This window comes from Dendropsophus ebraccatus, chromosome 15, assembly GCF_027789765.1.
Source record: "Dendropsophus ebraccatus isolate aDenEbr1 chromosome 15, aDenEbr1.pat, whole genome shotgun sequence".
Classification (NCBI taxonomy): Eukaryota; Metazoa; Chordata; class Amphibia; order Anura; family Hylidae; genus Dendropsophus; species Dendropsophus ebraccatus.
Window position 1 is genome coordinate 18,161,578 of NC_091468.1, and position 21,566 is coordinate 18,183,143.

At 43.7% G+C, this 21,566-nt stretch overlaps 1 protein-coding gene and 1 long non-coding RNA gene across 3 annotated transcripts in view; one reads left to right on the forward strand and one right to left on the reverse strand.

The window, feature by feature from the left end:
* Window positions 1-18,213, reverse strand: part of LOC138774164 (uncharacterized) — a 31,466-nt gene extending 13,253 nt beyond the window's left edge. The window contains exons 1-2 of one of the 2 annotated variants that reach the window (XR_011360254.1): window positions 18,061-18,213; window positions 12,687-12,790 (exon numbers count right to left, since the gene is read on the reverse strand). This is a non-coding gene — a long non-coding RNA (uncharacterized lncRNA). Of the gene's footprint in view, window positions 1-12,528; window positions 12,791-18,060 lie in introns of both variants that reach the window. The other variant, XR_011360253.1, reaches the window with a different exon arrangement.
* The window catches only part of PLEKHH2 (pleckstrin homology, MyTH4 and FERM domain containing H2), a 116,027-nt gene that overhangs the window by 70,957 nt on the left and 23,504 nt on the right, over window positions 1-21,566 (forward strand). Inside the window, exons 9-19 of the mRNA XM_069954796.1 lie at window positions 1,258-1,330; window positions 2,186-2,277; window positions 3,441-3,582; window positions 7,901-8,037; window positions 11,965-12,075; window positions 13,134-13,220; window positions 14,310-14,468; window positions 15,216-15,296; window positions 19,548-19,727; window positions 20,138-20,246; window positions 20,541-20,653. Coding sequence (XP_069810897.1) covers window positions 1,258-1,330; window positions 2,186-2,277; window positions 3,441-3,582; window positions 7,901-8,037; window positions 11,965-12,075; window positions 13,134-13,220; window positions 14,310-14,468; window positions 15,216-15,296; window positions 19,548-19,727; window positions 20,138-20,246; window positions 20,541-20,653 — 1,284 coding nt within the window. The remainder of the gene's footprint in view (window positions 1-1,257; window positions 1,331-2,185; window positions 2,278-3,440; window positions 3,583-7,900; window positions 8,038-11,964; window positions 12,076-13,133; window positions 13,221-14,309; window positions 14,469-15,215; window positions 15,297-19,547; window positions 19,728-20,137; window positions 20,247-20,540; window positions 20,654-21,566) is intronic.

Consider the following 21,566-nt stretch of genomic DNA (forward strand, 5'->3'; position numbering starts at 1 on the left):
CAGTGGTGGCTCTGGGACACAAGCATAGAGCAGAGGAACACCGGAACCATGGACAGGTAATGTGTACAGTTGAAGGGCAAAGGCTGCACAGACATTGCTAATGATGTCCATGCAGCCCTTGCTAAATGATTATTGAGTTGCTTAATAGGCTTGGTAAGCAAGCGCCAATCTAGCAGATCCATAAGAGAAACAGATTGCTGAACTCAGGGAGACCAGCCAAACGACAACACTGCCGGCCGCTAGTGAAAGCGCCCAATGCAGTGAAGTCCTAGGTGAATTGCCCCCTGGGAAACATGAACATGCAAAAGAGGAGCCCGTGGAGCCTCACCGAAGAGTCTCAAAACACAGGACTAGCCAGATATCCCTCCGGAAAGGACCCAGCCAAGGGGCAGCTCCTGTTAGGAAACCACCAAAGCCACCATATCAAGTGGCCCTATAAGTCAATGTAATGACAAGGGATAAACCAAGGCTAGGTAACCATCCACAGACAGCTGTTTCGGGGTGTTGCCCCTCATCAATGTGGAGCAGGATTCTGGCTAGGCGGGAGCAATGCTTAGTAGAGCCATAAGAGAAATAGATTGCTGAACTCAGGGAGACCAGCCAAACGACAACACTGCCGGACGCTAGGCGAGGTGAGGCTCCACGGGCTCCTCTTTTGCATGTTCATGTTTCCCAGGGGGCAATGCACCTAGGACTTCACTGCATTGAGCGCTTTCACTAGCGTCCGGCAGTGTTGTTGTTTGGCTGGTCTCCCTGAGTTCAGCAATCTGTTTCTCTTATGGCTCTACTAGGCATTGCTCCCACCTAGCCAGAATCCTGCTCCACACTGATGAGGGGCAACACCCCGAAACAGCTGTATGTGGATGGTTACCTAGCCTTGGTTTATCCCTTGTCATTACATTGACTTATAGGGCCACTTGATATGGTGGTTTTGGTGGTTTCCTAACAGGAGCTTCCCCTTGGCTGGGTCCTTCCCGGAGGGATATCTGGCTAGTCCTGTGTTTTGAGACTCTTTGGTGAGGCTCCACGGGCTCCTCTTTTGCACAATCTAGCAGATCGTCTCTCGCTTACAGGAGGCATCTGGCCGTGTAACTCCAAGTATTATATTTGCTTTTCACTTCTAAGATTTTTCTTGCGACATCATATAAATACATGTGCATGGAATTAGTTGTAACAATAAAATATTTCACAAGAACATAAATTATAAATGGAGATGATTCACTGCATGTTCATGCCAATAGTTTGTTTTATCGGCAGGAAAATCGGATATATGCCATTGCTAAATCTGGGATGAGAATGTCAGAAGTTTCTGTGGATCCTAACATCAAGGGTAAGTGTTACAATTTCTGGGATATCTCCGGTTATGTGTCTTGTCTAGTCTCTTATAAAATTCAAGTACAAGCACAACAAGCTCTAAGTCAACCTTTTGTCCTCCAGTTGTTGCAAAACTACAATTCCCATCGGCCTTCGGCTGTCCAGGCATGATGAGAATTGTAATTTTGCCACCCCTGCTCTTAAAGGGAATGTGTCATCAGAAATTGACTTAATTCTTAAATAATGTTTTTTGTTAAACATATTTTTTAAGAATTTTTAAAAATTTTCCATTTTTCAATCTATATTATAAAATCATCCTAAAATCTTTCAGTTTTCATTCTCACCACTGGGGGTAAAGCTAAGCTGACACTTCCTGTTCTGTCTGTGGTGATAAGAAGAGGCTGCTGTAAAGTGATCTATACAGCATTGCAGCATCATGTTACACCTGTAAATATAGAAGACAATAGCAGCTCCCTGTGGAATGACCTCTTCACGGGTCACAGAGCGCGCTCAGTAATGTTTCACATTCATCTCAAGGGGGCAAAGTCTGTCTAGTGTTGTCTACATCCATGAGTTTTGCATTAAAGCATGTCACTAAATGCTGTTAAGAACAATTCAGGCAACATGGCAGCCCCCATAACCATGTACAAAAAGTGAAATAAAACAAATTACAGTCAGAAAATAAAAACAGATCAGAATAATAGAACAATTTTTAGTATCTGACTAATCAGTAAAAGAAAATGTAGGTGACACATTCCCTTCAATGTGCACAGATGTGACGTCAATTGGACATCAATATCATGAACACCTTGCGCCAACTCATTGGCATAAAATAAAGTCAACACTTTATGATTTTACTTTTGTTTTTTAGGTATCTCAACAGCATCATGTCCCACATCTGGTGTCTACACATCCCTTATATACAAGAACCTCAGCTCGCCTGTGTACACCACATTGAAAGGGGTATGAGCAGTAGGAGCCATGCATTTTCTCTTAGGGTGCGTTCACACCTACAGGAACCGCAGCAGATCCGCAGCAGATTTGATGATGCAAATTTGATGCTGTGTTCAGTTATTTAAATGAAATCTGCGGATCCGCTGCAGATCCACAGCAGAAAATCAGCTGCGGATCCGGTAAGTGTGAACGTACCCTTAAAGGAGAAGTCCGGGGCTACAATTATTTTAGGAAGGGTAGGGGCGGACACATAATAACCACCCCTACTCATCCGTCATGCCTGTCCAGCACCGGATCACTGCTCCGGGACCCCAGCCGGCCCCCAGGATCATCTTCTCAGCCAAAGTCACGACCCGGCTGATTGACAGCCCGCTCAGCCAGTTAGTGATCGGAGAGGGATGCCACTCCAGTCACTGATTGGCTCAGTGGCATGTCCATCAGTCAGGTAGGGCATTTTCCTGAGTCATGACATCTGGTGGGGGTCCCGGACCTTCTGGCATGGCGATTTGTGGGCACGGGGAGAGGTAAGTAGTTATACCTTATGATGTTCTTCCTGCCCCTGCCAGATTAAAGAAAGAAAAAAAAAGCCGGACTTCTCCTTTAACAAAATCACACATTATTGATTGTCCTTTAGATAAATTAGGTGGTTTGTCCAGGATATAAAATTCATTTAAAGTGAATCTGTCAGCTGCAATTTATTTTCCAAGCTGCTGATACTGCTAGATAGCTGTTAGGACAATGAGACACATGGTACCTTTCATATATCTGTCTGCGCTTCCAGAACGTGGAAAACTGCTTTTATTCTACATATATCAAACAAAGTAAAAAAAGGCTTTCCTAAGCCTCTGAAGTGCACTAAGCTGCAACACCTTGCCTCTTATACCTGATCCTGCTTTGGACTCGGCTTCCAGGTGTCAATCAAGCAGGGAGGGTGGAAAGAGAGGAGATATTCCACCTTACAGCTATTCGGGAGCTTGGAAAAGCCTTTCTTACTCCTTGTACCAGAGAATAATAAAAGCATTTCTCTACATTCTGGAAGCACAGACAGATATATAAAAAGGTACCACGTGTCTCCTTGACCTAACAATGAATTACAGATTTACATTAATATCAGAAACTATATCCATAGTTGTTTTAACAAATATATTTAAATTATTCTAATAAATATTTAGAAGGCCACTCAGATAAGCACCAGTCCCCTGGAAGACACATCGGGATCTGAGGAGGAGTTGAGCTCACGATCAAGTTCTCGCACCTCTGAGTCAGATTGTCGGAATCAGAGCGAAGCAGGAAGTCCGCGGGCTCTGAAAAGAGGCAAGTGCATGCCACAGAGACTGTTTACAGCATTAATGTTATCTATCTCATATCTATCTATCTATCTATTATCTATCTATCTATCTATCATCTATCTATCTATTTATCTATTATCTATCTATTATCTATCTATCTCTATCTATCTATCATCTATCTATCTATCTATTATCTATCTATTATCTATCTATCTCTATCTATCTATCTATCTATCTATCTATCTATCTATCTATCTCCTATCTATCTATCATCTATCTATCTATTATCTATCTATCTATTATCTATCTATTATCTATCTATTATCTATCTATCTATCTATCTATCTATTATCTATCTATCTATCTATCTATCTCCTATCTATCTATCTATCTATATCCTATCTATCTATCTATCTATCTATCTCCTATCTATCTATCTATCTATCTATCTATCTATCTATCTATCTATCTCCTATCTATCTATCTATCTATCTATCTCCTATCTATCTATCTATCTATCTATCTGTTCCAGCACTCTGGAATAGCTGAAAATCAGTACATACTTATTCCATAAACTTCCAAAGTAACATACAATATATTTCTGCTCCACAATGGAGCCTTTCTCCAGCTGCTGTAGGAAGTGATGTATTCTTTCCAGTCTTCCCCAGTAATTATCAGCTGCTGTATGCCCTGCTGGAGATGGTGTATTCTTTCCAGTCTGACACAGTGTTCTCTACTGCCACCTCTGTCCATGTCAGGAACTGTCCAGAGCAGTAGCAAATCCTCATAGAAATCCTCTCCTGCTCTGGACAGTTCCTGGCATGGACAGAGGTGGCAGCAGAGAGCACTGTGTAAGACTGGAAAGAATACACCACTTCCTGCAGGACATACAGCAGCTTTAAAAATCTTCCTGACACCAGTTGATTAAAAGAAATTCTCCTGAGTACCCCTTTAAGAGTTTTTTATTCCATGTCCATTATGACTCTTGTTATGAATTTGAAAGACACTGAATATAAGGAATTTGCATATTCTTACTAGAAAACCAAGGTGCTGGCTTTCTGTTTCTATTCCACAATCTTGGCCTTTGTACCATTTGTCATTACCTTTCCGTCTTTAATAATTAGAATAAATAAACTTTAAGCGGTGCAGACATCTTGGGTAGCTCAGGTTCGGGTACTTGGTAGTTGAGTTACATAACATTGTAAGTATTAATAACATAAGGAGACTTATTAGCCAACAGCCCCGTCAGTGTCACATGTGGCTCTAATAACGGGCACAGTCTTGGATCCGAGTCATAGAACTTATTTGCTCCGATTCAGTATTCGGAACAGATGTTTTATTCCTGGGTCGGAGACGTAAATGGACAACAGCTGGAAAAACGTTACTGATAAAGTGAAAAAAAAAATGGCTTGATATATTTTCAATCCCCTAATGTGCCTATGAAGCTATTTTGCAGTTTTCTAGTATATTGGAATATGGTATTATATCGGTATATTGAGTATGCAATGGTTGCACAATATTAGAAAAACATGGTTGCTTTCTTGCAGAAACGGCACCACACCTGCCCTGTGGTTGTATCTGGTGTTAACAATAAAGGGATTATCCAGCGAAAATCTTTTTCTTTCAAATCAACTGGTGCCAGAAAGTTATACAGATTTGTAATGTACTTCTATTTAAAAATCTACAGTCTTCCAGTACTTATCAGCTGCTGTATGTCCTGCAGGAAATGTTTCATTTTCAGTCTGACACAGTGCTCTCTTGTTGGCATTTCTGCCCGAGACAGGAACTTTGTCTTGGTTTTCTATGAATCCCCATAGAAAACCTCTCCTGCTCTGGACAGTTCCTGTCTCTACCAGAGATGTCAGCAGAGAGCGCTGTGTCAGACTGAAAATAAAACAACATTTCCTGCAGGACATACAGCAGCTTATAAGTGTGGAAAGACTTGAGATTTTTAAATAGAAGTAAATTACCAATCTTTATAATTTTCTGACACCAGTTGATTTGAAAGAAAAAGATTTTCGCTGGACAACCCCTTTAATAAGTGTTTTTTTTCCCCCTTGCGATTGTCTGCTTGTCATACTATATGGTTTTACTGTAAGTCCTGAGTAAGGACCCTATTATACGGGACAATTATCATACAAAAAAATCGTTAAACCGTTCGTATTTAAACGATAATTGTTCTGTTTAATTGCAGGCAACGATTGAAAAATCGTTCGTATGTCGTTGATCGTTGAATTCGATCTGAACCTAAAATTATCGTTAATCAATCGCTCGTTAATCATTCGCTGTAATACCACATTCTTTCGCTCAAGTTTCGCGATACTAATCGTTCAGTGTAATTGCACATTGTCCATTGTTTTTCTGGGATCAGAAGGAGTAAACGATCATAGTAACGATCGCAATAACGATCGTAACTAACGCCCATCGTTCTGTGTAATATGGTGAACGATTTAAGGTTAACAATAAACAATCTTGTTTGTGATCATTTATCGTTAGTCGTTAATCGTTAAAAATCGCTCAGTGTAATAGGACCCTAAATCTGAGCACTGGGAGTGACAGTTAGGACCCAGGAAAGGCATCTATTGCAGGTGAAGCCCTGCTCTGCCATCTAGTGACCAGCCAACGTTGTTACAGTGCAGGGGTAGACATCACAACTGGAGATCTGCCAGACTACACAGAGAAGTTGGCAGTAATGTATAGTGATGCTATATTGGATAGCGCTTTGCATCCCTGGAAGAGAGTCAAGAGTAATGTTTGACATCTTGAAGGTATTTTCCAATTCTAGCCATATCATTTAATGTATAGCACAACTAAGTTTATGGTCTAATGTATAATGGAAATGGAAAATTTAGACCTAATGCTTGTAGGTGATGTGTAGCAATTCTCAGCCTTTCCCCCTCTTTAGCAATTAAAAGGGTACTCCAGCAAAAAAAAAAAAAAAAATTCTTTCAAATCAACTGGTGTCAGAAAGTATATCTCCTATAAAGACTACCAGACCTGACCCAGGTCCCTACAACAAATCCTACAACAAAAGGGGTCACAACCAATCTTTCAACAATATAAATCACTTTATTGATGTAACATATAAAATCACCTAATGGAGTAAAATTATGCGCACTAGAGGTACTGTAAAAATCACAACAGAATAATAAAACAAGTTGGTAATATTGGCTGGAATGTTCCTGCAAAGAAATCACTATATACCCAATATTGCACAAGTCCCGGATGAACAAAGTGCCGTAGTAAATAGACAGTTCTAAATTACATGGAAAAGTTCAATCCCAAAGACTGCAAACAGTACCTGTTGTAAGCTGTGCGCTGCCACCTCTAACGCACGTTTCGCGTTCAAAGATCGTGATCAAAGATTCAAAGATCGCGTTCGTGATCAAAGAGGAGTATCAGTCCCTGTAGTCCTGCTCCTTATATACCTAGACTGAGGATCGCCGGTGTATAGACGCCTCCCATGTTGGTCACATGATCGTACGCTACAGCGCGGCGTCCCGACGTCAGACGTACACCCACGTGAGCAGGGTCCGCTGACGTCACTGGTCGCGTTGCCATAGCGGCGAACATGTTTACAAACAATGGTTGGCGTCTACCGCATATTTCCATGTATCTAGAAGCGCCCTATCTGTATAGCACAGAGCATCCCAGCCAATATAAGCCAATGTGTACAAGGTGATAAATGCCACTACTGCGCTGCCGATTCAATTGTATTGATTATATGATTTTATATGTTACATCAATAAAGTGATTTATATTGTTGAAATATTGGTTGTGACCCCTTTTGTTGTAGGATTTGGTGTCAGAAAGTACCATATATTTGTAATTTACTTTTATGTAAAAATCTCCAGTTTTCAGTACTTAGCAGCTGCTGTATGTCCTGCAGGAAGTGGTGTATCCTTTCCAGTCTGACACAGTGCTCTCTGCTGCCACCTCTGTCCATGTCAGGAACTGTTCACAGCAGTAGCGAATCCCCATAGAAAACATCTCCTGCTCTGGACAGTTCCTGACATGGACAGAGGTGGCAGCAGAGAGCACTGTGTCAGACTGGAGATAATACACCACTTCCTGCAGGACATACAGCAGCTGATAAGTAGTGAAAGACCAAAGATTCTGTAATCGAAGTAAATTACAAATCTCTGCCACTTTCTGGCACCAGTTGTTGTTACTTAAAAAAATAATTCCCCTCTGTACTCCTTTAATAGAAGTCCCATCCAATGACACCTACTAGATTTATAACATAGCTTTCTCTAGTGGTCAGATCTCGTTAATGTGTAATTTATTAACTGGTTTCCGAAGAGCAATAACAGGACAACCTATATGACATCCTCTCTTTGCAGGCATCTCCTTTTCCTCCATGACATCGGACAGTGACTACGCCATCCCTCCTGATGCTTACTCTATCGACAGTGAATTCTCAGAACCAGAACAGAAGCTTCCAAAAACCTGTTCGGCATCAAGTGACAGCGGCAAAAATGTAAGACATATGGACCCCAATCCCGATCCACTGCTTCTAATCTGCAGACTTTCCAACAGATGTACAGAATTATTAAGGTCGTTGAAGTCATATTGGGATAATACAAACTTATTATTATTATACTCTTCCATGTGGAATTGCAATTTCTATCATTTTCTAGAGTAGTGGTTGGGTTGGGTTGAGTGGAGTGACAACCAATATGGTCACCTTTACTGCACCAAGAGGAGTTGCCCCCAACCATAAAGAATACATAGCATAGGGCTGGTTTAATAAAAAAAAAAATTGTGAGAATGAAACCTTTATTAGCTAACCAGAAAAACTATGTTTGCAACTCTGTGCTCTTAAAAGAGTGAATTACAGCTGACAGATCCCCTTCAAATAATACACCTTATAGTGCTTGCTTAGCATTACTGTATAGTGCCCAAAATACTACCTTACAGTGCTTAAATATTATTACCATACAGCGCATAAAAATATTTCCATACAGGGCTTTAATGATATGACTATACATTGCTGAAAAAATACCACCATACAGTGCCTAAATAAAACCACCATACAGTGCCTAAATAATACTACCATACAGTGCCTAAATAATACTACCATACAGTGCCTAAATAATACTACCATACAGTGCCTAAATAATACTACCATACAGTGCCTGAATAAAACCACCATACAGTGCCTAAATAATACTACCATACAGTGCCTAAATAAAACCACCATACAGTGCCTAAATAAAACCACCATACAGTGCCTAAATAAAACCACCATACAGTGCCTGAATAAAACCACCATACAGTGCCTAATTAAAACCACCACACAGTGCCTAAATAAAACCACCATACAGTGCCTAATTAAAACTACCATATAGTGCCTTAATATTATTTTTATACAGTGTCTAAAAAAACACACCATACAGGGCCTAAATAAACAACTGTACATTGCTTAAAGCATGAAATACGTGGATCCGCAGCAGATTTGTAAGTGCGGATTTGATGCTGATGCTGTGTTCATTCATTTAGTTAAATCTGCTGCGGATCCGCAGCGTATTTTCTGCTGCGATACGGTAGGTGTGAAGGCACCCTTAAACTTGCAGCCCGTGCCAAATGGGAGTATCTGTGCCCTAACGCTGCACCACCCCTCCGTCCCTCCTCCCCACCCTCTTCATCATTAGGAATGCCACTGGATCATTTTCTCCATGCTGAACATTGCACAGGTGGCCTAACGATCCAATAGCAGACAATCTGCCTGGAGCATTCCTAATGATGAGGAGGGTGGAGAGGAGGAACAGAGAGGGTGTGCCAGCCTAATGCATACACAATCTAAGCCATGCCCATTAGGCATGTGGCTGCAAGTTTAAAAGTTATTTTTTAGGACAATGACTGCATCACCTGCCGAACGGACCGCACTACAGATCTTGGATTAAAAGCAGCTATCCGAAGGTACAAACTGTTTGGGGGGGTCAGATTGTGGGTACAGAGTCGCTTTAAATAATAGGACCATACAATGCTTAAATAATATTGCCATACATTGCTAAAAATAATGCCATCATGCAGTGCCTAAATTATACAATTATACCATACAGTGCCTATAAAATACTATCATACAATGCTTAAATTATTATTAAATTATTATTAAATTATTCAGTCTCTAAAAAATACCAGCATAAGGTGCCTAAATAATACTACCATACAGTGTTTTTATAATGATACCACCATACAGTGCCTAAATAATACTACCCTTTAGTGCTTAAATAATATCACCATCCAGTGCTTAAAAGGTTTATGTGGACAGGACACTTTTTAACTATAAGTGGGTGTCACAAAAAAGGTGTCCTGCCTAGGCAACCCATTTAAATAATACCACAATATAGTGCTCACATATTACTACCATACAGTGCTTAAAGTGTCACTGTCGTGAATTTTTTTTTTGCAGAAATCAATAGTCCAGGCGATTTTAAGAAACTTTGTAATTGGGTTTATTATCCGAAAAATGCATTTTTATCATGAAAAAGCAGTTTGAAGCTCTCCCCCCTGTCTTCATTGTTCTCCTATGGAGAGAGCTAAAGAAAAGACCAAAACAGGACAACAAAGAGTTAATCTACAAATCCCTCACCCGTTATCTGTTCTGACCATCACCAGTGACCTGTCTGAGCTCGTATTACAGCTGTCACCCAGCTCCGTGCCTGTAATCCTCTGTTATCTGCTTTCTGCTGCCGGCTAACTCCCTCCTTCCTCCTCCCCCCTCCCCTCTCCCTAGAACAGACAGGGTTGTGTCTGATGCAACAAGTCACAATTTTATGATTTTTCAGAGTGGATGAAAAAGAGGAAGGAGGGGGGGGGGGGGCACCTGGGAAAAGGCTTTTTACATGCAGATAATGGCAGATTTGGCTAATAAACCCAATTACAAAGTTTCTTAAAATCGCCTGGACTATTGATTTCTGCAAAAAAAAAAAAAAATACGACAGTGACTCTTTAAGTAACACCACCATTCAGTGCTTAAAAAATACTAATATACTGTGACCAAATGACAAGTCCATATATAACAATTATATAATAACGTATACATAATTGGATATTGTGGATTTTCTGTTCACAAGGTAAATTATCTATAAAAGTACAATAACTAACAACTCACTAAACTAACAATAACAGAAGCATTGTCCCCTGTGTAGGGATAGGTGGCGTTACCTTTTTTTTTCCGATAAGCAGACACATAAAACATAACACATGTGGCCGGGATCTAATACTAGACATTCGTATCTAGCACATACCATATGGTCCCCCGGAGATGGAATGAACTGGAATGGCCTGCGGAGTCATCTGGTTGTCGTTATCAGATTATCTTGTCTGCATTTACGCCCTCTATGGTTTGCAGAGCAACACGATATCACAGCATGGGGCTAGGAATATGAAGGGTTAACTGGAGAGTGGCCAAGCTTCTGTTCCCGTATTTGCCGTCTCTTATATAGAGGCAAACCCCAAAAGTTTTCTGGTATGTGCTGAATAAAATGAGCTAAAGTTTTATGGGGTGTTAGAGAATGTTCAAAAACTTCAATGATATAACATAGTGATAGCGTAGTGTATAGGAGATTTTTCTCACTTTTAGGTACAGTTTGGTTTTCATTGTTTTCGCCCCAAAATCTGTCCATGGTCATGTGGCGCAGGACTAGAATATCATCCTTATCCCACGTGTATGCATAGTCCCGATGATTGTCCATGGTGGACGGAATAGTCCAAAAACACTATCCATATATCTACAGATATCCGCACTGTAATTGTAGAGAACCGTGTACAAAGCCGTGCATTGTAGGGAGTCCTTCTCATGACCATGGCTTATGGAGTCTTATAGGCCAGGTACCAAGGTGGCTTATGGAGTCTTATAGGCCAAGCACCAAGGTGGCTTATGGAGTCTTATAGGCCAGGCACCCAGGTGGCTTAGGGAGTCTTATATGCCAGGCACCCAGGTGGCTTATGGAGTCTTATAGGCCAACATCCAGGGACCATTGCTTGGTCATCTGGTGGTCTCCATAAAGAGAAACACTACAACCATGAGACCGACACCAAAGGTCTCTTATACATCCAACCAGCATCCTGAACGCAAAAAATCCTGATACAAGTGGATACAGGTAGATGGATTCTCTTCCCTTTGGAGGAGATTCTGGCTGGGCTTATATTTCCAATACTTCTTATGTGTTGGACATTGGTTTACAGGGTAGTTGTCTCCAATATGAAGCACTGGAAAGACCTGTAGGTTCAAAAATGGTCAGCACTACGGTTATGGCATAACATTAAGAATGGCATAGAAAGGCCCTTAACGTTTTAGGAGAATGGGTGTTCCTATTTGTTTCCTGGCCAAGCTATTGTAGAAGATGATATTTCCTATGGTTACATTATAATTCTATAATTTACTGTATACACATTTTAGGAGCTCCTGGAAAAATCGGGATACTTGTTAAAAATGGGAGGAAAATTAAAAACCTGGAAAAGAAGATGGTTTGTCCTTAAAGGCGGTGAACTGCTGTACTACAAATCTCCAGTAAGTGACAAGCTGTTACACTATTTCATCAAATTTTATATATTTCATTTAAAAATGTATTTAACACAAAAAGAGGGATACCGTAAATATGTAAATGCAGTAAATATGTGCATATGTGTCTAGAGTTTGCTTTAAGTGCGCTCTCTACACTTGTGCGTAGCCTGCATCTTCTTTTCAGGCTGCCTTCTGTGTGCTTTTCTCTCTATCTACAGCCTGTGTGAGCTGTACTCTGTGTATGCTCTCCCAACTCTCCACACTCTGAGCTGTTTTACATACACTCTCCTTCTAATCCCTGCTTATATTACTACGGGAGCACAGAAAGGCTTAGCTGTCTGATTTTCTTCTCTCCCTCACTCTAAGCAAGGTGAGAGAACAGTAGAAAAAAATGGTAGAAATTTTTTAATGAAGCTGCTTACAACCTAAATTAGCAAAATTAAACAAAAAGTGGCATACATGTATGATTTCTGGGGTCCAACTGTTGCCCCATGCCCAATCTCCAGAACAGCGCCCCAATTTGCTGCTCCTCTATTCATTGTTTATGGAATCACTGGAGGTAGCGGAGGACAGTGCTCAGCTGTGGATAGGTGCTAAGTTATTTTTAGTGGGAATACCATTTCAAGGTTGCATTCCCACACTGCCATAAAATTCAGTTTGTTGGGAAGAATCATATGGGCTGCATACAGGTGTAGAGAGGAAGCTCAGCTCACACAGATAACTGTAGAAGAGAAAATAAGCAGAATTATTAATAAAGACATATGAAGAAATAATTTTTCGTCATAATAAGTACAAAGAAAGATTTTAACACTGTACAATGTTGTATTTACATATGCCATACTGTAGTTTTTACATTGCGTTATGGAAAAATGAAACTGAAAGACTCAACAACCGGTGACTGACCCCTTTCGTATACCTGTGGATAACTTGGGATATTCTGTCAGTAATCTATGAATCATGAGTGTGTGTCCAAAGTTCTTAACTTTTCATGAACAGGTTTATATTAGAAGATTTTCATCTGGTAATTCTGGATCCACCATAATTGTACTTTTTTCCCCCCACAGAGTGATGTAATACGAAAGCCTCAGGGTCAGATTGAATTAAATTCCTCCAGTCATATAGTGAGAGGTGACGGGAAGCAGACCGTGCAGGTAATGTAACAATGACGGATCAGGAATTCATTTGGATAGTCCTATAATCTCCCTGTTGATGAAATTCCTATCAGGCAGGGTATATTATGTGATAGCTGTCACACACACAAATATAGCTGCGTACCAGACTTTCTACCATATTCTAACGATTTTCTTTATATAAGGAAACAATACACCTGACCATATGCCCTATGATATATCATAGAGGGTGGTCTTCCCTTCCCAGAAAGTCTCCATATAAGCAAGTTCCAGTATGATGGACTTAAAGGAGAAGTCCAGCCATTTTCAATAATGGGCAGCCGGCAGGGGGAATGTAATAATGGTCATAATTTACCTCTCCCTGTGCCCATGGAGAGCGGCGGGACCGGCCTCTGGACCCCTGCTGGAAGGCATTCACCCTGAGTTGGGATGATGTCACAACTCGGGTGAAAATGCCTGTCCTGGCTTATAGACATCCTGCTCAGCCAATCAGTTACTGGAGCTGCCCCCCCCCCCCCCAGTCACTGACTGGCTGAGCGGCCAGTCCATCAGCCGGGTTGTTAAATGTTAAATAATCCCGGATCCGGGGTTAAAGAGGCATGGGAAGGAAGAGTTAATACTCTTTGTTACTTTCCCCATGCCCCTGCTATTTTTAATAAAAAAAAAAAAAAAAAAAGGGAGTCTGGACTTCCCCTTTAAGGCTGGGGCTAAATGCAAGACCCATAATCAACATGTAGCCCCACCCTAAGCCAATCTTGCATTACTGAAATGGCCATTCATCTGAATGCCCTGCATATGTCCTTACATTGGAGCCCCATTGATTAGTATTAATAACTTTTAATGTGGGGGTGCCCCCTTAAGCAAGGGTTATTTTGTATAACATCACATTTCATCCTTAAGGAACAATGTATATACAGTATATACTTTACCGATATCTTGCACCAATTATGTTTATAATCGATTTCTGTTCTATAACTGGTGCACTTATTACCCTATTGCTTCAAACCTTTCTTTTTGTTTGTCCAATAGTTTTAGCGTTTTAATAATAATTTTGCTAGGAAAAGTAAAAAAAAAAAGAAATATTGTATTTATTGGACCTTCCTTGTTTAGTTGGTGACGGAGAAGCGGACGTACTACCTGACCGCAGATTCTCCTAACATCCTGGATGAGTGGGTCAGAGTCTTACAGAACGTCCTTCGAGTCCAAGCGGCCAGCGTGCTCTTCACACAGCCTGATGTAAAGCCAACAGTGAAGGGGCTTCTAACAAAGGTGAGGACCACAATGGGGCACATTTACCAGTCAGCACAAAGCACCAGAATTTAGGGTCACACTCAACTGGAATTCTGGCATATAAAACATGTGTTAAAGGGGTACTCCAGAGAGAGTAACTTTTTTTTTTCAATTTATTTTTTACATTGTTTTAATTACTTTGTAATATGTAATAATAATAATAAAAATAATTCTTTTATTTGTATAGCACTTTACATATGTCCCTATATGTCCCTATAGTGCACAGGGCGGTGGGGCTAAAGATAGTTAAATTTATAGTTTATTCCCTAAGAAAATGAGGAGGTTTGGTGTACTAGGGGCGGGGCTACCACTCTCTGTGCACCGATCCGCCCTGGCCAGCCCACCCTTCTAATGAACATTGGATTGCCGCACTGCAGTGATGTTACTGATGTCTGCAGAGATGAGCGTCGGGTGAATATTCATTAGACGGGGCCAGGGGGTATTGGAGGGTAATGGCCCCACCCCTAGTGCACCAAGCCACCTCATTTGCACATAGAATAAATTACAAATTTAAGAAAAACTGCACCAAGCATCAAGGTAAGGAAATTACCTCCATGCTCAGCGCCCCGTGCGCTATCGGGACATCAGGTTAGATGCATCTAGCCTGTTGTTAGTTTCCCTTTAAATGCATCACATTGCTCCAAAATCATCCAGGGGTTATCTGTGATGACATAAGATTTGGAAAAGATGCAACAATTTTGACAGGAAGCTTTATTAATTTTTCAGGTTAAACATGGCTATTCCAAAAGAGTTTGGTGTACACTGGTGGGAAAAACACTTTATTACTTCCGCAGCCAGGAGGAGAAGGTAAGTCTGTCTCTGACTATGTGGATAGTCCGTGCACTTGTCTACAGTATATCCAAAGTATAGCTCTGCAGGTATAACCCAATAGTTATAATAGGAAATTGGCCCCACATAGAGTCACCCAGCATGCTCACAACACTCCCATAGAACTCAATGAGTTATTCTTCTTATATCTGTCTGCCATAAACCTTATCCATTCTTTTTGATCTTGCCAGATGAGCTTTACTTTTACATCTTGATGCACCAAGTAGATACCATTGTTTTTTTATGTTGGCACACTATTTTAATATATAGGGCTTTAAAAATCCTCACACTTTTTAACATTCATTAAAACAAGCTGGGAGAACTGCACAGTTGTGCCAGATGGGCCGGTGTGCTAAGTGGGCCAGTCGATGACTGCTGATTTTCCCCAGTACAGCACCCTCCCTGCACTTCACCACATAGTAACACATTGGTTATAGAGACTGTATAGTTCAGACACCACAGTGCAGGAGAGGAGCCAGCTGTCAGATTAAAGTCCTGTATCCTGCCAGTCCATAACCTTCATCTACTAGTTCTCAGTAAGCTCAACCCCCTCCTGGTTATTGCAGGTCTGACCTCCAAGGAAAAGGAGACTTCTTATCGCTACTGGTAAAGACAGACAATCAGAAAAGTTATTTAGTTCAAAGCCCAAAGTTGTAAAGGTTTTTTTTTTTTTTGGGGGGGGGGGCTTAAAGCGAAAGCAGATGAGAATACCAATGTGTGCGGTGTGTCCTGCTGACTGATATGTGTAGTGAGAGTGCTAGATGTATTGTCGATAGTATATGTGCATTGTATTTTAAACTTTTAAAAAATTCCTAGGATACCAGCCCTTTCTTCCGGGTGCCTTGCTTAGTCTGGCCTCTCACCATTGACCTGTCTGGCACGGGTGACCCCTCCAGGAGTATTATTTCCGCCAGCTAAGCTCTTTGGATCATCAAGGCACGCAAGCTCCCTCACCACTTCAAGGTGAAGGCACCATGAGGGAGCCCCTCCACCCTAACCCGATTACCCATCCCAACCCTTAATTTACCTGTCCTTTGCAATAATGTGAACCTAATACAGATCCTCCTGGCCCACTTCCCGGCCCAGACCCGCCCCAGCCCCCTAACGAGGACCCTTCCGGCGCCATTCCCATCCCAGGCCCACCCCAGCCCCCAACGCGGACCTTCCCGGACCAGGCCCGCCCCATCCCCCTGACGGGGACCCTCTCTATGCCCTTCCCAGCCAAGGCCCGCCTTAGCCCCCTAACGCGGACCCTCCCAGTGCCCTTAACAGCCCAGGCCCGCCCCAGCCCACTAATCCGGACCCTCCTTGTGCCCTTCCCAACACAGGCCCGCCCCAGCCCACTAATGTGGACCCTCCCGGTGCCCTTCCCAGCCTAGGCCTGCCCCACTCCCTAACGCGGACCCTCCTGAAGCCCTTGCCAGCCCAGGCCCTTCTCAGCCCCCTAAAGTGTACCCTCCCTGTGCTCTTCCCAGCTCCCTAACGCGGACCCTCCCTGCAACCTTTCCAGCCCCCTAAAGCAGACCCTCCCAGTGCCCTTTCCAGCCCAGCCCCGCCCCAGCGCCCTAACGCGGAGCCTTTTGACATCCTTCCAAGCCCAGAACTGCCCAGTAGGGTACATCTGTAGAGTGACAAGATCAACGATAAATGATACAAATCACGGCCACTATTATCTGTATAGAGTGAATCCCCTGCAGTGCCCTTCCAAGCCCCCTAATGCAGACCCTCCTGGCGCTCTCCCCAGCCAAGACAAGCCCCAGCCCCCTAACACATACCCCCCCCAGCACCCTTTCCAGGCCAGCCACGCCCCAGCACCCTAACACAGACCCTCCTGGTGCCATTCCCAGCCCAGGCCTGCTCAGGCCCCCTAACGTGGACCCTCTCTGCGCCCTTCTTAGCCCAGGCCCGTCCCAGCCCCCTAACACAGACTCTCCTGGCGCCCTTTCAAGCCCAGACTCGCCCCACCCCCCTAACACGGATCCTCCCGGCGCTGTTCCCAGGCCTACCCCAGCCCCCAAATGTGGACTCTCTTGGTGACCCCTTCTCAGCCCAGGCCCACCCCAGCCCCCTAACATAAACTCTCCCGGCGCCCTTCCCAGCCCAGGCCCATCCCAGCCCCCTAACGCGGTCCCTCCCTGCGCTCTTCCCAGCCCAGGCCCGCCCCAGCCCTCTAACCCAGGCCCTCCCTGCACTGTTCCCAGCCCAGGCCCGCCCCAGCCCCCTAATGCAGACCCTCCCAGCGCCCTTCCCAGCCCAGGCCCTCCCAGCGCCCATCCCAGCCCCCTAAAGTGTACCCTCCCTGTGCCCTTCCCAGCTCCCTAATGTGGACCCTCCCTGCACCCTTCCCAGCCCAGGTCCTTCACAGCCCAGAACTGCCCAGTAGGGTACATCTGTACAGTGACAGGATCAACGATAAACGATACAAATTACAGCCACTATTGTCTGTATAGAGTGGCACAATCTGTAATTGAAGAGGCTGCAGACACCCCATATTACTCTATGGGCCAGATTAGAGAGCTATGTATGATCCGAATGGTGACAATATACAGGTACAGGTTACTGACTGCTGTTTCTTTTAGATGACAGTTTTACCCACAGATGTCCATGGCAGACATCAGTAATGTCATCAATTGTCATCTATAGTCTTATGTCAGCCAGTTACATGGCCCCCTAACATGACCAGTCTTCCCCAGTGATCGGTGTCCCTCAACCAGTACCAGTAACCAGTACCAGTAACACTTACCAGTAGACGCACTGGGATGATGCACCGCGGAGCTGGGCCGTCCATCAGGCGTCTGTGACACAGAAAATGGCCCCTCAGCAACCACAGCCGCCACCAGACTTGTTTACATCTCCAGTGATGGTGGCAGCTGGTCGCCAACCTCACCAGCCAGCTCAAATCACAACTGAAGAAGCTTTATTAACAACCGTTGTTTTTAACACACATACAATGTACTGTGCAGCGGCCTAGTAACACCAGGGTAGGCAGGGCCCTTGCCCTGTATAAAGGCACATATATTTCTCAGTGACATGCTTTTGCATTTTGTAATAGATTTGTTGGTTCCATGGTGCTTGTTCACAATGCAGCATGCAGGAGTGCGCTTGGAGGGGTGGGGGTGGAGAGTGGACGCAGGTAGGTAAGCATTGGCTGTTTATTATTTTTGCTGTTACGGCAGCTAAATAGTTAAACATAGCTGTTACTACATTCTCACGGCAGAATGAAAATCCACAGCAAAATGGAGTAAAATCCGCTGCAAACTCGCTAAGTGTGAACACACCCTAAAGAGATGTCCCAATTTAAACTTGCTTGTCCTCTATCCACAGGATATGGGAAAAATATGAAAATGGGGGGGGGGGGGGGTCTGGCCTCTGTCCCCTCTGGGATCTTTAGATCGGTCCCCCGGCTCCTTTGTTATGAATCTCTAGATCTGTGCCCCGGCTTTGTTATGATTGGAGCTGCGGGTCTGTTTGTGACTTGCAGCTCCATTCATTCTCTATAGAGCTGCCGTAGAGAGCTAAGCGCACCACTTAACTCTTTCTGGCGGCTCCATAGAGAATGAATAGAGCTGCAGGTCACGGAACAATCCGCAGCTATATTGATAGCAAAGGAGCTGTGGCAACGATTTAGAGACTGTGTGGATAAGGGACAAGTTAGTTTATGCATTCACACGTTTGGTGTTCCTCGCGGAACACTGAGGTGGAATGACTGTAACGGACACTCCCCCGCCCGGGCAGCATCTTTGATAAGATGCTGGGAGCGGGGGAACTATACAGATATGCACCCCGCTGTAATGACAGAGCCGCGCGGCTGATTTATTACAGCGCAGCGCATATCTGTACAGTTCCCCCCGCTCTCAGCATCTAATTACAGATGCTGCCCGGGCGGGGGAGAGTCTGTTACAGGCATTCCACGTCCGTGTTCCGTGAGGAACACAGAATGTGGGAATGCAGCCTTAGTGCTCAGCTGTTTAGTGCAACTGGAAAGAGACTGGGCCATCTGTGACACATACACAGGTCTACAAGGAATAGCATTGAGAAGAGCCGTCTGCCCCTTTCTTCTAGTGATTAGTGGGGTTCTCAGCACCGATTCCCATTGTTTATATGCCTCTGTATCTCAATTGTTTTAAACTGACAGTGATTCCACATTGGAAGCAAATACTCTGACTCTCTTGTCTCATACATATAAACCAGTAAGGAGATGGGTTTTTGTTTTTGTCATTTTCCCTGTAGTTTCCCCTGGGACAAATTAAGCTCTGGGAAGCAAAAGTAGAGGAAGTAGACCGGTCCTGTGACTCCGATGAGGACTATGAAACCAGTGGACGCAGCCTCTTATCCACACATTATACCATCGTCATCCACCCCAAAGAACAGGATCCCACATACCTCCTTATTGGGTCAAAACACGAGAAAGTAAGTATGACCCTGAGAATCTGAGCTGCCATCCGGTGATCGTGGGGTAATCAATGTAGTGGACTATCAAACGGAAAAATTTGTCCAGTGGGATACAGATAGATAGATAGTCTCAGACCACTGAAACGTCGCACAATACCATTGTTTGCTGTGCTGCACTGTTCTGTTGTTATCTTTGAGATGGAATAAATCACTACTATTATACTGCAATTCCTGGGAAATTCCTTGTCTTAGCTAATCGGTTCCTGGTAAAGACCGTTCACACAGGCACTCGGACTTCTGCACTGATATAGTGCTGCCTATATGCTTTGTATAGATAGATAGATAGATAGATAGATAGATAGATAGATAGGCGATAGATAGCCAATGTTAAAAACAGAGCACAGACAAGTAACATGGGTGTTTTGCAGGATACGTGGCACTACCATTTAACCATGGCGGCCGGAGTGACAGGAGCAACCGTGGGTACAGAGTTTGAACAGCTGGTTTGCAAACTGTTGAGCCTGGATGGTGATTCATGTAAGTAATGTGCTTCAGGAAGAATAATAGGGGTGTGGGGGTCATCAGCTTATGTTATTCTACAGAATCATGCACTAGGGCCATAGAGCGTGAACAGCAGAACACGGAGGCAGCATGGCCCATAAGAGTCTATCAGAGAAATTATTGTGTATGTACCATCAGAACCCCAATGAACTTAGCAACCAGCCCAGCCACCAAGTGATATACCTAATCATGGAGACCCCCTTTAATGTGTAGTTTGGCTTTGCTATTAAACATATGTCATACAGTCTAGTTAATGATTTCATTATTTAGGTGCACAAGTGTGGAGACATCCGGCGCTGTGTCACAGCAAGGAAGCCATACCGTCCCCGCTTACTACCTTACCATCAGAGGCGCTACAGACAGAAGCCATCAAATTATTTAAGGTAAAGAAAATTAGATTGTAAAGAATAATATGTGATGTGTCTGCATTACCTCAGCGTTCCATAATGTCCTGTTATTAATATGGCAGCAAAAAGTCCAGTGTTTAAACCCAACCAAGAGCGACATCTACATGGAATTTGTAGATTCTCGTTGTGGGTTCATCTGGGGTTTTTTGGTTTCCTACCAGGCTCCAATAACATATGGATAGGTGAATTTATTTCTATGCTAAACAGGGATGGGGAACCTTCGACCCTCCAGCTGTTGCAAAACTACAATCCCCTTCATGCCCGGACAGCTAAAGCTTTGGCTGTCCAGGCATGATGGGAATTGTAGTTTTGCTACAGCTGGAGGGCCAAAGGCTCCTTATCTCTCCACTACAGCTATCACAGTACAGACAACTCTTGCAGAGAGTTTTGCTTTGTCTTGGAGAATGGTCTGGAGCCCACATGGACAATTTCATAACGTGATCTTAAAGGGAACCTGTCACCCCCCGTGCCGGGGTGACAGGCTCCCGACCCCCCTATACTCACCTGATCCCGCCGGGTCCCGCTTCTCGATCCGGTCGGGTCACTGAGATCTCAGCCGCTGCAGCCCGGCGCGCGTGCTGAGAGATGAGTCCAACGCTCATAGAGAATGACGAAGCGCTGGACTCTCCGTCATTCTCTATGAGCGTTGGACTCATCTCTCAGCGTGCGCGCCGGGCTGCAGCGGCTGAGATCTCAGTGACCCGACCAGATCCGGAAGCGGGACCCGGCGGGATCAGGTGAGTATAGGGGGCTGTAGCGTGGGGTCGGGAGCCTGTCACCCCGGCACGGGGGGTGACGGGTTCCCTTTAAAAATCTCAGTTCTTCCGTTACATATCAGCTGCTGTATGTCCCGCAGGAAGTGGTGTATTCTTTCTAGTTTGACACAGTG